Consider the following 12,170-nt stretch of genomic DNA (forward strand, 5'->3'; position numbering starts at 1 on the left):
ATGTACAAATTTTCTTAGCGTCTTTGGTCCCAAATGCATACGTCCCTTACATGCGCAGAAAATGACGTTTACCAATAAAGTATATGGTAGAGTGGTACCACTGCCTTTGCCTACAATTGCTTGCCTCCAATGGATTTTATTCCAAATAATTGAATACGTTAAGCACAATGTTATGCAGTTGGGCTATATTGGGCACACTGCAATAGATGAGCAGCTCACGCGAAAGTGATCGAAATATTGTAACTACCCTCCCCCAATGGCCCATTTTCTCTTCGATAAAGTCAAAAACCTAGTTGTCACCCTGGCCATGCACTTTCTTGGCTCCTAGGGCAAACATTATACCAGAAATTTTCTCCCACGCAGGTTTTTCCCCGAGTGAACGGTTAAGTCTCAACCACTTCTTTTTGTTCTTTCATGCGCAGGAGAACAGAGCTCAACCTTATAATCCATTTTTTACAAAACGAAAATATAAACGAACTTTGTGGAAACTACATGTAAACTTTATAATGGTATGACATGTGTGCACACATTTTTCTTTTCACTTTGTTTTAATTTGTGAAGGGAAAATATTTGACTCATGTTGGAAGTAGTCATTCCTACTTACCAGTCAATTATAGTGTGCACGTATTATTCTATGTGTATATTTGTCAAGTTATGCATGCGTGTTGAAACTGTAATTTGCAGAAATTAGGAATTTATGCAGATGAACAAGATAATAGAGATGGTCCTTTAATTAGGGTGAGAAAATAAAATTTACTATATATGTTATCACAGAATTGGGGTACATCATCACACACACACACACACATATATATATATATATTATTTAGAACATGAGCCAACTGGTTCTCCCATATACATAAAAGCTACAACGTCAATTATCTCATAGATTTATGAAAACAGATCAGAGGATATGGATTGAAGAACATCAGACGGCAGTCCAGCAATTCAACTGCATCCAAAGACCAAAAGTAAACAGTAACTAATTATCTCATCTGTATGTGATTTAGAAAGAAAATATAAATTGTATTACTAGTAATGGTAATAAAACTTACACAAGTTGGAGAGCTGTCTGGCCTTGGCGAGGGTAATGGTTATTATTGGACTCCAAGATCACAGGGAAGAAGTTCCTGTCATACGAATTCGAAGGCATCGACGGATCGTAGGAAGTTCCCGGCATCATATGTGTGTGCTGCTGCTGCTGTTCCCTCTCGCTTTCAGCTATCTGTACCATTCATTCATTAATTTTATCATTCGTATTCGTAATTAAGTTCAACTTTTCGGTATTGGCTCATGCATTTGAATGTTCACCTTTGCTCTCAGAAAATTGTTGTGGTGTTGCAGCTCAGTCTCCTGCATGCACAAACGTACGAAGTATTGCTTTTAAGAAGTAGCATATTGTATAAGTAACATGAAGAAAGCAATTTGGCACCAAGGGAACTTAGTAGTATAGACTGTATAGTAGAAGATAGGGTTACCCTCTTTTGCATGAATTCGATTTCAGAAAACAGGATTTCATTCTGCGGTTTATCCGAGCACACGTAAGTTGAGATTTTGAGTAGGGATTAAGTAAACTTGAAGGAATTAAACAGATTTTTGCAATTAAAATAGGGAAATGGAGTACCTTTTTGGATCTTATTCTGCTGATTCCTTTCTCCAATCTTACTTCTAGGTTTTTCAGTTCCTTGACTTTCAAGGTGCTAAGGGATTCCCCCAGTATATGCCTGCAGGAGAGAGAGAGAGAGAGAGAGGCAGAATGTTTAAATGGACAGAAATTAGACAATGTAGTTAATTATTAATGAAATCAACTTAATTTACCTGTTTGAATTCTGAATTTCTCGGATCTGTCTTCGCAGTTTCGATGCTTCCTGCTGATAAAACTGAGGCCATGTATGGTGACAGCATTAGACAAACTCGTAAAACCAATTTGTACCGTTTCAGTACATACAAATTAAATGAATAAACAGTGGACGAAATTAATGTCTAGAAAATAGGAAGCTTAAACTTGGATCAGGAGCATTACAATTGCTTCTCTAGGGTTCAGGGTTACAATTAGTTAGCCAATAATGTGGATTAGGTGACCAAAATTGGATATAAATAGTTAATTTATAGAGAAATTAACTATTAGGCTTTCCTTCTACATAAGGACTTCCACTTCCAAGCCTGCTATAAAAAAACATTATCCTTTTCTATTCATCATCTAAAGAAGTTTACCTTTACCTGAGTGTTAGCTTCTGATACAGATCCACCGTCGATAGAATCAGCGCATGCTTTTTTGTACCTATCGATTGTTGCTCTAATGCTGCAACGGGAAAAAGAAATTAAGCTAAACTTCCAAATTTTTATGTGGTTCTTCAAACACTTAAATAATTTGGAATGAAATGCCCTATTTCTTAGGTATTTTAATTAGAAATGGCACCAATATAGGAAATATTGTAGAATGTTGCCCTAAAAGGGATAAGCTAGGCGCCTAGAGGCCAACCATAACACCTCGTAAGTCAAATAAATCTGCCGCACACATTGAGAGATCAAAACCCTATTTCTTTATTCTATCATCTCACTCTCTTATTAATTGTTAGTCACCATGCAGAATTGCAGTACAACAAAAACAAATAACCCAACGTTTTTGTCAAGCCTTTTGCATATTTTCTCAGATTCTCTCGCCTTGAGAAATATTAAAGTTCCAAGTGAACCATCATCAAATCTTTGAGGGTTTTTAATTGGTGACTTATTTTGGTCGTGTCGGGGAAGAAAAACCTTTGTGGCATCATCGAATCGAAGCAATCTTACGTGGACGTCTTGATTCTTGAAGATCAAGTTTCTTGCTGCTTCTATGTGAGGTAAAACTCCTAACTATCATCCTCAATGTATATTTTTAGGTGTATATCACATGGAAATTGCGTTTTCAATACTTTATATGAACTAATCATGAACGTTATGGATACCCTATAGATATACAACGTTTTGTATATGGACTAGCTAGCATGAATATCGTTTCCTGTTTGATCATGGACCCAACTCAGAACAACTGTTATGGAAGTTAATTAGTAAAAGAATGTCTGCAAAATCCAAATTCGGAGAACTAATGTAAGAACCTCCAGAAATACACACACATATATAGACATTGAGATACATACACACGGAAACAAGAACCACCAACAATTTACTTGTTAATTGCCTAGGCCTAGCTATAACACACCGTTACATTAGGGTTAAGAATTAGGAGCATCAATTTATGAATACTTATACATGTCGTTTGGTATCAAAGATTGAATTGGATAACTCACTAGATTTAATGTTGTTGTTAGAAAGAAATAATGGATGCTAAGGCCCAAATTTTGTCATAGTTGAAGATAGAAGAGGATCATAAAGAAAACGCATCCCTCCCAATTCTATCATTTCTGCATTCTTTAACATGATTTGAAAGTTGATATTGTAGAACAAAGTGAAACCTAATATAACGATATGACTGAATCCTGATCGATTTTCTCTCAAACAATATAGTCTTCAAAATATACACATGTTTTTGAAGTATATTAGTTGTCATCTAAAACAATGGTAAATATCAAATTTGTCATTTTTGCCAAGTTACGGCTCATGGCAAGCAATGAAACGAAACGAAAAGGAGTCGAATGTCCGAAATAACATTTAACACAAGGCACATGACTTATTTCAAATTAAAATTATAAGATAACAAATTAATGATTTTGAAAAATTAATATGACAAATTGCTTACAATTTGAGTTCATATGACAATGTAAAAATTGTGTATAAATTTATATGACATTTCAAAAAATATCTCTTTGATAATATTATATATTAGCGACTCTTCCATCAATTCAACTCCATTGCTTAACGATATGTTTTGAATAAAACATATTGTGGGACCAAATTTGCTAACTTAGAAAAGTAGCAACATTGTAAATATAAACACATAAATTTTCCAATGGTACCAAATATACAAAATAGATTAATATTTTCAGAGGGGCTAAGCTGTATGGCCAGATGTGGCTCTCAACCACCGTTGATGTTATGCAACATAGAACAGAACAAAAAATTGACCCCAAAAAAGAAAAACCAAAAGAATCAAACAAAATCATTCAATTTCACTGTACTCTTGGGGAGTTGTTACCTTAATTTTGTCGAGCCATGTAGTGATTGGTTGCCTCTGCCATGCTGGCAGAAGATCCCCAAATATAATTGGCTCCCCTCTCACAATCTCTAAATCTACGCCACGTGTCAGTAAACCTTTACACAATGACCAATAACCCTAAGGAACAGTCCTATTCCCACCTGATGACCCCAAAACACCAAAAGACCCCTTAAATTTTTACGAAGTTATGGTATTAAACAAGTGAATTTTATTCATATAAAAGAATTTATTTCCTTTTATGTCCTTGAATCTCTGAGAGAAAGATGTCTGTTTTTGCAGCCACTATTAGCATTTTCTTTTCTTCACAGACTTATCTTCTCCATTCCGCTGAGTCATTTCATCTTTCCTTCATTCATCTCTCTCTTTTCACAGAGTCAGACAACTTTTCTTGGAGTATATGCAGGAAAATAATAAACAAATCTATGTATAGATACGGTTCAGTAAAAGCATGATAACAATTAAACACGATTCTCCCTCTTCTGGGGTTTTGCAGTGATATATGCACATATATATATACACACACATGAATTTTGAAGCATAAGTTAGAGTCTCTTTTGTTTTCTTGATGACATTGTTTCCAGAAAGATGAAAGAACTCATGACTAATTGCTTTATGTGTCCACAAAGAAAGTTGAGGTTCTACTATAAAATCAATTGGCAATATGGGGAGTAGCCCAACCTTTTATAAGCTCACACTAGGTACATACTCCATCAATGTGAGATTCATTCTCAACAATACATAGATATTAGAGTAATTATAATGCACACAATAAGAGTAAGGAGAATTATTTTTCATTTTTTTCACCACAATGTGAGATTCATTCTCAACAATACATAAATATTAGAGTAATTATAATGCACACAATAAGAGTAAGGAGAATTATTTTTCATCTTTTTCACCACAGAAACTCAAAAAATAAAAAGAAACAAAATAAAGGGAAGATATTGGAAAAATGATAAAAAGTGAGAAGAGAAGATGGACGTGAAGGGAATCATTTTGCCACAGCAGCTTCTTTGTCCGGAAAAAGGATCATTGTGGATCATTTTACTGGGAATCCTAGGGATTTCATGATCGTAACTGTTCATCGTACATTGTGAGATGAGAAATGATTTCAAAATTTAAAATTTAGAATTAAATATAAATAGTACCTAACAAAGACTGATCATATGATATACGATGAACGATTACGATCATGAAATTCCTAGGATTCTCAGGAAAAAAATCCGGCGAGGATCATTTTCTCTTTGTCCGGACAGGAAGAACAGAAACATCATGTCTGACGTGACCATAGATTCGTAAGCTGTAAACTCAAAGAAACAACAATACAGCTCACTCACTCACACAAGAAACCCTAGGCACATGCTACCACTTCCTAATATATATAAATATACATATATATATATGTATATATGTATTAAACAGGCGAAATTTCTATTGTTTTCCAGAGTATTTGGGCCATTAGATCCAGATTATTGTATTTTTTTACGAAGAATCTAAACATCAGAAATTTCGGAGTACAGAATACCCCCGAGCATACTAGAAAAGTACCCCAAAGTATTGGTACTGGACTTTGGGTTTTAAAACCCTAAACACAAGATCTACTGATCTAGCCTTCCAGACCCACCACAATGATGAAAACAGTCTTCATCTTTTTGTGTGAATTTCAACATATTATATGGTATTTGGAGAGTAATACAATGAAAGAATTATAACAAGGTTTCAAGATCGTAATTATTTCTTGTGTGATTTCTGTTGAAGATAAGACAAAAGTTTAGACATCCGGTACCAGTAGGCTTTTGAACCTATTTCTCAGCCTTGCAGCTGACTGATTGAAGCATGGCTTGGTTGATATGTAATTTGACTTTGAAACCCTAGCTAACAACACCCTAGCCTCCTCCTTTATGTTCCAGAAAGGGTCAAAGAGGACAAAAATTAATGTATAGAACATAACTACAAAAAAGGTGTTGAATTTACTTAGGTCTGGCAATCTGATTGAAGTTTTTATTTGGGTTTTAACTTGTATATACATTCATTTTACTTAGACCAAAAAATACATACAATTTGCTTCTTAGCTGAGCTGACATGTTTACTTAGGAAGCGTCATGAGATGAAGGGAACTGGCTAATGAGAGTTGGACAGCTTTGTGATCTGCAGACATACATTTTATGGCCTACTGATAGATGACATGTGAAGAGAGAGAGAGAGAAGTAGTTTAACAACAATGGAGATACATGGAAGCTGATCTAACAGACCTGCAACTCTTTGGAACCCTAAGATTGTTGTCATACAAAAACTCCTCGGATTAATACACAACTTCCTCTATTTCTATCTGTGATCCTACAGATCTGCATCCAGAGAGCTAAGCTATAGAAAGAATAGGCACAAAATATAAAGAAAATATAAAAAATAATATATTACCCCAAAGATCAAAGTTTTCTGGTTGATAAGCTGAAATATACCTCAAAGCTTACTCAAAAGAAAATTACTCATTTCACCCTGGCTAGCCACACCCAAAACCAAAAGAACAAAATAATTAGTCTAACTGCTCCTAAACCAGTCTTAATATTTTGTAAACAACAGCGAGATTTAAAAAAAAAAAAACAAGTTAGCAGTTAGAATTTTATGTGTAACCAAATAATCAAAATTAACTTCCAGCTGAAAAGTTAAGATAATATATATAAAGGAATATAGTGATTAATTGAATTGGAAAAGACTACTTGAAGATCAAATCAGAAGAACTCAGAGAGAGAGAGAGAGAGAGAGAGAGAGAGAGACCCTGAAGTGCAAGAACAAAACAGTTAAATATGTCAATTACAAAGTAATATGCAAACCTGTTGTTAGCATACTCATAGAGGCGGCCACGGGTGGAGAAGACAATAAGAGCAACTTCAGCATCACAAAGAACAGACAATTCATAGGCTTTCTTAAGCAATCCGTTGCGGCGTTTGCAGAAGGTGACTTGTCGATTGGTAGTGTTTTCGATCCGCTTAATCTCAATTTTGCCTCTTCCCAATTTTTTTTGGGTAGAGCTCTCAGGTGCTTGATTTGGGAACTCCATTGTTGCAAGGATGAAAAATGGCAAAAACCCCTCCAAATAGATGAATTGTGGTTCTTTCTGTTAGCTAGCTAGCCAAGAAAAACACCAAAAAACCACTCTCTAGTTAAAAGGCATGATCAAGATCAGTTGACAACTATATTTGTAATAAAGCAATAGACATAGATTAACCTATTGAGTTATGTGTGAGCTTTATTTTTGTTTAAGACCACTAAACCAACTTTTAAAAGAAAAGAAAGCGAAGTAGGAATAGAGGATTAGGGATATATAAACACAAAGAAAATAATTACTTCTTGACTTTGAGTTTTTCTTTTGGGGTTGCAATTGGCAACCGGAAGGAAGAATTGCAGAAGTGGGAAGTGGGTAACTTTTTTGGTTAAAGAGATTGGACAGCAAAAATGGACGTCTTAACCATCACCCAACACATCCTCCATTATTTGCTTTGTAAGGATGATAGTCTAGAAATATACTTACTATATGTGTATCTATCTACCTAGCTAGGTTGGATTATATAGCAATGGAGGAGAGGAAGTAGTAGAAATATAAAGAGGGATGGAGAAAACAGAAGAGGGTTTGACGTGTATTGCTTTCTTGCTCCATTAACCGTCCATCTCTTCATGTATGGGAAAAAGTGAAGGTGTTAAAAGGGTATTTGGAGAATTACCTATTTTTATGAATGGAGTTTTTTGAACGGGACCCATTTATTCTGGAAGTTGCACTCAAAAGCTTTATTTTCATATAAAGAAAAGAAAAAGGAGAGGGGAGGTCATGGTCTTTTTGAAGAGAAAAAACAAAATGAGAGGACCTCTCATGTTTTTGCTTCTTGGATTTTTGAATTGGCCTTTTATTCTAGATTTGTTTTCTGATCTCCCCAAGAGTACTACTTCTGTTCAAAGTTTTTCATCTCTCTCTCTCTCTTCCCCCCCCCCCCTCCTGCATTATTTGAACATATATTTACTAACAAGGGTAGTGACGTAACTGAAAAAGACTCCCATGTGATCTTTTGTGAAGTGTTCATGACAATGTCCTATTTTTGAGTTCATTTATGGAAAGTATGGAGCATCCCCTTTGATTCATTGTGCTACCATTTTACATCAATATGGTGCCAATGCCACAAAATGTAGGTCGTCTAAGAGATGTTTTATGCACGCATATATATGTAACAATGCATGACCACCATCAATTAGAGAGAAATTAGTTGTATTTACCGAAAAGGAGAATTTACTTGTTCAGGATGTGAGGAAGAGTGTTAGCCATATTGGTTATGTTTAATGTTGAAATTAACATCAATATTAGAAATGAGATACATTATGCTTGTAAGACTGCCTCCAACCCTAGGCTAAAAGCCAAAAATACCCCACTTATTCCCCCCTCCAAAACACAACCCAACTGAAGCCAAATTATTGGGCTAAAAGCCAAATGTTAAACCTAGGCCAAATACCCCCCCTCCCAAATTTAGCCCACACACGCATGGACTCGCCCAAAAAATACCCACTCTTGGCCCGTTCACTCGCCCACTCGCCCCACGCGGCCCGCTCACCCTCAGCGCCAGACAGGGGCCTACTATCAGGGCCATTGTCGGCCACAACCCAGAGCCCAACGGCTCTTTTCTGCTTCCAACGGTCCAGATTCATAATTTATTTTTTTTTTTAAATGTTATTTTGAAATACATTGAATCAAACGGCTGAGATCGAATATAATCAAATCTAACGGTAAAAAAAAAAAAAAAAAAGATATAACGGCCTAAATTTAAATCCAACGGCTAAAATAATTAAAATAATTATTTAACTCAAAATTCACCCAAAACCTCTATAAATGCCTATGTATTTGTTCAAACATCCACACAAAACTCAAATTTCTCCTACAATTCTTCCAATTTTTCTTTCTACCATTTCTTTCCATTTCCAAATTGTTCAACATGGCAAGACAGCACATTAGAGGTCGTAATTGGACATGTGAGGAAGATGTTGCTTTATGTTTGGCATGGGTTTCTGTTAGCGAAGATGGTACAGTTGGCACAAATCAAAATAAAAAGTGTTTGTGGGATAAAATCATTACAAAGTTTCAAGAAAACTACAACGATAGCGGGAGGGACGATGGTGGTGTTTACAATCGGTGGAAGACTATTAACAAAGCATGCACTTTATGGAAGGGAAGTTTGGAGAGAGCCGTGGTTGGCATGGCTAATGGAAGGAGCGCCACATAAATTGTGAGTTTATTCTTGATATTTTATTTGTTATGTACATAATATTATTTTGCAACTAATTGTTTTTATGTATTTTTTGCATAGGGTGACAAAGCAATGGAAATTTACAAGACAAGAGTAACACAAAAAAAATCAAGTTTTTAAGTTGCAACATGTTTGGGACATCCTCAAGGATTGTCCGAGGTGGGGGACTGATGCGGACCAACAACTGATGCGGACCACCAATGGGGAAGATTATTTCGACGTGAAGACGCACCGACAAATGCCGGAGATGAAGGTATCGATGAAATGACCCCAACTCCTTTTGTAAGGCGCCCGGGAAGAGATAAGCAAAATGAAGCAAAGAGAAAAGGGAAGTCCCAAGATCCTTCGAGTGGAAACATTGCTACTAGAATTGCAAAATTGAGCGAAAGTCGTGCAGGCCCTCTAACAATGGCCCATCAAGCTTGTAGGATCTCGAATGTTATTTCCACATCCTTCCTATAAGACTCTTGCCTCTGCGAAAATAATTTTTTCTTTGCACTATTGGGATAAGAAAAACTTTTAACAAAGGTAGACCAACTAGGATAAATACCATCAGTTAGGTAGTAACCTAGCTCATACCTATTACCATTTACCTTACACCAAAATTCTGGTGCCTATCCATTGACAGCATCATTGAACAGAGGAGAACACCAAAGAACGTTGATATCGTTGTTTGATCAAGGAGCGCCAAAGAATGCATGCCAAATCCATGTATCGTAAGACGCCACAGCCTTGAGCACGATAGTTGGCTTGTTATGACGGCCCTTGAATTGGCTAGCCCAAGCAGTAGGACAATTCTTCCACTCCCAATGCATACAATCGAGACTTCCTATCATGCCAGGGAAGCCTTTTTTGTCTGCCTTATGTAGAAGCCTCTTCAAATCTTCACGATTTGTCTTACGGAGGTATGTGGCTCCATATATGGCTTGAATTGCCTGACAGAAGCGCTTCAGGTTCTCAATAGCAGTAGTCTTCACAAGTTGGCAATACTCGTAAGTTGAGTCTGTAGAGCACCCATTAGCTAGCATGTGAAATGCAAATGTGAGCGTCTGATGAGGTGATAGACTTTGTCGGCCTAGGGCATCTATCTTCCTTGCAGAGTAATGGTCATGATTGACAATTGGGTTCAATATGATTTCAAAAAACTTTCTCCTTATCCGAAACTCCCTCCGAAAATCATGAGCAGGAAATTTTGGACGCTCGATGAAATAATCTTTCATCATTTGTTCATGACATTCTTCTTTATCACACTACACAAATAAATGTCCCGTGACATAACCACGATGACTAAATTCGGCATGGTGCTCATGTTGCATAAGCAAGTTTGCAAGTTCAACTTCGGCATTGATCATTTCAGCATCCTCAATGTCAAGCCTTGTTTGGTATTGTGTCATCTGCATTGCCCTGCTACACCTTATTCTATCGCCCATTGATAAGATATTGAGGATTTTTAGGAAACAAAAACACTTTCAAAGTTGAAAGATTGATGAATATAAAGGATGATTGAAGGTTAAAAGATTGTGTGATCAACTGATATTGGACCTGTGTTTATATAGAGGATAATTGATGAAAGTTGAATGGTTGGTGAAAGTTGAAAGTTTGGTGAAAGTTGAAAGCTTGCTTTGTGGAAAGATTTAGTAATTTTTCAATATTTATCGGAATTTAAATATTTTTAAATTAAAATGTTCATAAAATTAATTTACGATAGTCTACATAATTTTTTTTTAAAGTTAATTTAATAAAAAAAATTAGCGAAAGTTTATTCTTCAATAATCCCAGGCTAAAATTTTAGGCCATAAGGGTTGGAGCAAAAAAGTTGTTTCTGTGCTAAAAGCTAAATTTTCCGGGCTAAAAAATTTGGCTTTTAGCCCAAGAGTTGGAGATGGTCTAAGGGAGTTGGTTTTTTTTTTAGATTCCAGCATGACTAGAGGTTACGTTTTGCGGAGACTTGCTCCAAAAGAGGTGTATAACATACAAAATTAATCACACATAATTGATACAAGTGTGCGTGAGGTGAGTCCTGGGGACACTCCTTTAGTGCAGGAGTTTCGCTTGTGTTTCTCTAAGATCTTCTGGGGTTGCCTCTTAAGCGAGAGCTTAATATTGTTATCAAGCCACTTCGAGCACAACTATGTCTCAGACAGCGTATAGAATGGTGCTAGCCGAGTTGAAGGAGTTGAAGACTTAATTACAAAAGTTAACATATATAGACCTAGCAATTTCCCCCTTGGGTGCACTAAGGTTGTTTGTAAAGAAGAATTATGGATCCACGAGATCAGGTAACTAAAGCCTTGAGTAGCTACATAGTGGATAAATTGAGACCTCTTCCTCTTGTAAACAAAGTAAGTTTCTTAAAACTGTTCTATCATAATGTGCTTAAATGCAGCTACTAGCACTACTAGAAAATATAAATTTGCCGACAAATTATAAACCGACAAAGCAAAATTTTGTCGGCACAAGAGTCCTTTCTCAATAAAATTTTTCGTTGGGAAAGGCTCTTCGCCGACGAATTTTGACTTTTACCGACAAACTAATTTTATCGGCAAAGTGGAAATTTCTAGTAGTGTAGGGTTTTTCATTTTTACTTAACAGCTTCACTTCAACTTGTCAGCTGAAATGTACATTGGTATTTCTCATGTAGTTTGGTATTATATAATAATACTTATGTGCAATATTATGTGCATTCGACATGGGCTGCAATGCATATGGATCGATCAGTCTCTACGTGATAT

At 36.1% G+C, this 12,170-nt stretch overlaps 2 protein-coding genes across 7 annotated transcripts; both read right to left on the minus strand.

Annotated features, from left to right (window-relative positions):
• Positions 1 to 704: 704 nt before the first annotated feature.
• LOC103947473 (agamous-like MADS-box protein MADS1) lies at positions 705 to 7,791 on the minus strand. Of its 6 annotated transcripts, none has more exons than XM_048578430.1 (9): positions 7,384 to 7,791; positions 6,985 to 7,275; positions 2,215 to 2,302; positions 1,819 to 1,880; positions 1,625 to 1,724; positions 1,479 to 1,520; positions 1,312 to 1,353; positions 1,056 to 1,225; positions 705 to 952 (listed from the first exon to the last, which is right to left on the minus strand). In XM_048578430.1, exons 2-9 carry the CDS (start codon positions 7,209 to 7,211, stop codon positions 949 to 951), a joined length of 735 nt encoding a protein of 244 aa, XP_048434387.1. In that variant the 5' UTR covers positions 7,212 to 7,275; positions 7,384 to 7,791; the 3' UTR covers positions 705 to 948. The 6 variants fall into 6 exon arrangements, with proteins under 6 accessions (XP_048434387.1, XP_048434385.1, XP_048434386.1 ...); XM_048578428.1 differs by having other exon boundaries at positions 6,985 to 7,279; positions 7,499 to 7,790; XM_048578429.1 differs by having other exon boundaries at positions 7,380 to 7,790.
• Positions 7,792 to 10,115: 2,324 nt separating this feature from the next.
• LOC103947524 lies at positions 10,116 to 10,661 on the minus strand. The gene has a single exon (XM_009358434.2). The coding sequence runs from the start codon at positions 10,659 to 10,661 to the stop codon at positions 10,116 to 10,118; it is 546 nt and encodes a 181-aa protein (XP_009356709.2).
• Positions 10,662 to 12,170: the final 1,509 nt, after the last annotated feature.

The sequence above is a fragment of a genome, unplaced genomic scaffold (assembly GCF_019419815.1).
Source record: "Pyrus x bretschneideri cultivar Hongxiangsu unplaced genomic scaffold, Pyrus_bretschneideri_v1 Contig12, whole genome shotgun sequence".
Taxonomy (NCBI): Eukaryota; Viridiplantae; Streptophyta; class Magnoliopsida; order Rosales; family Rosaceae; genus Pyrus; species Pyrus x bretschneideri.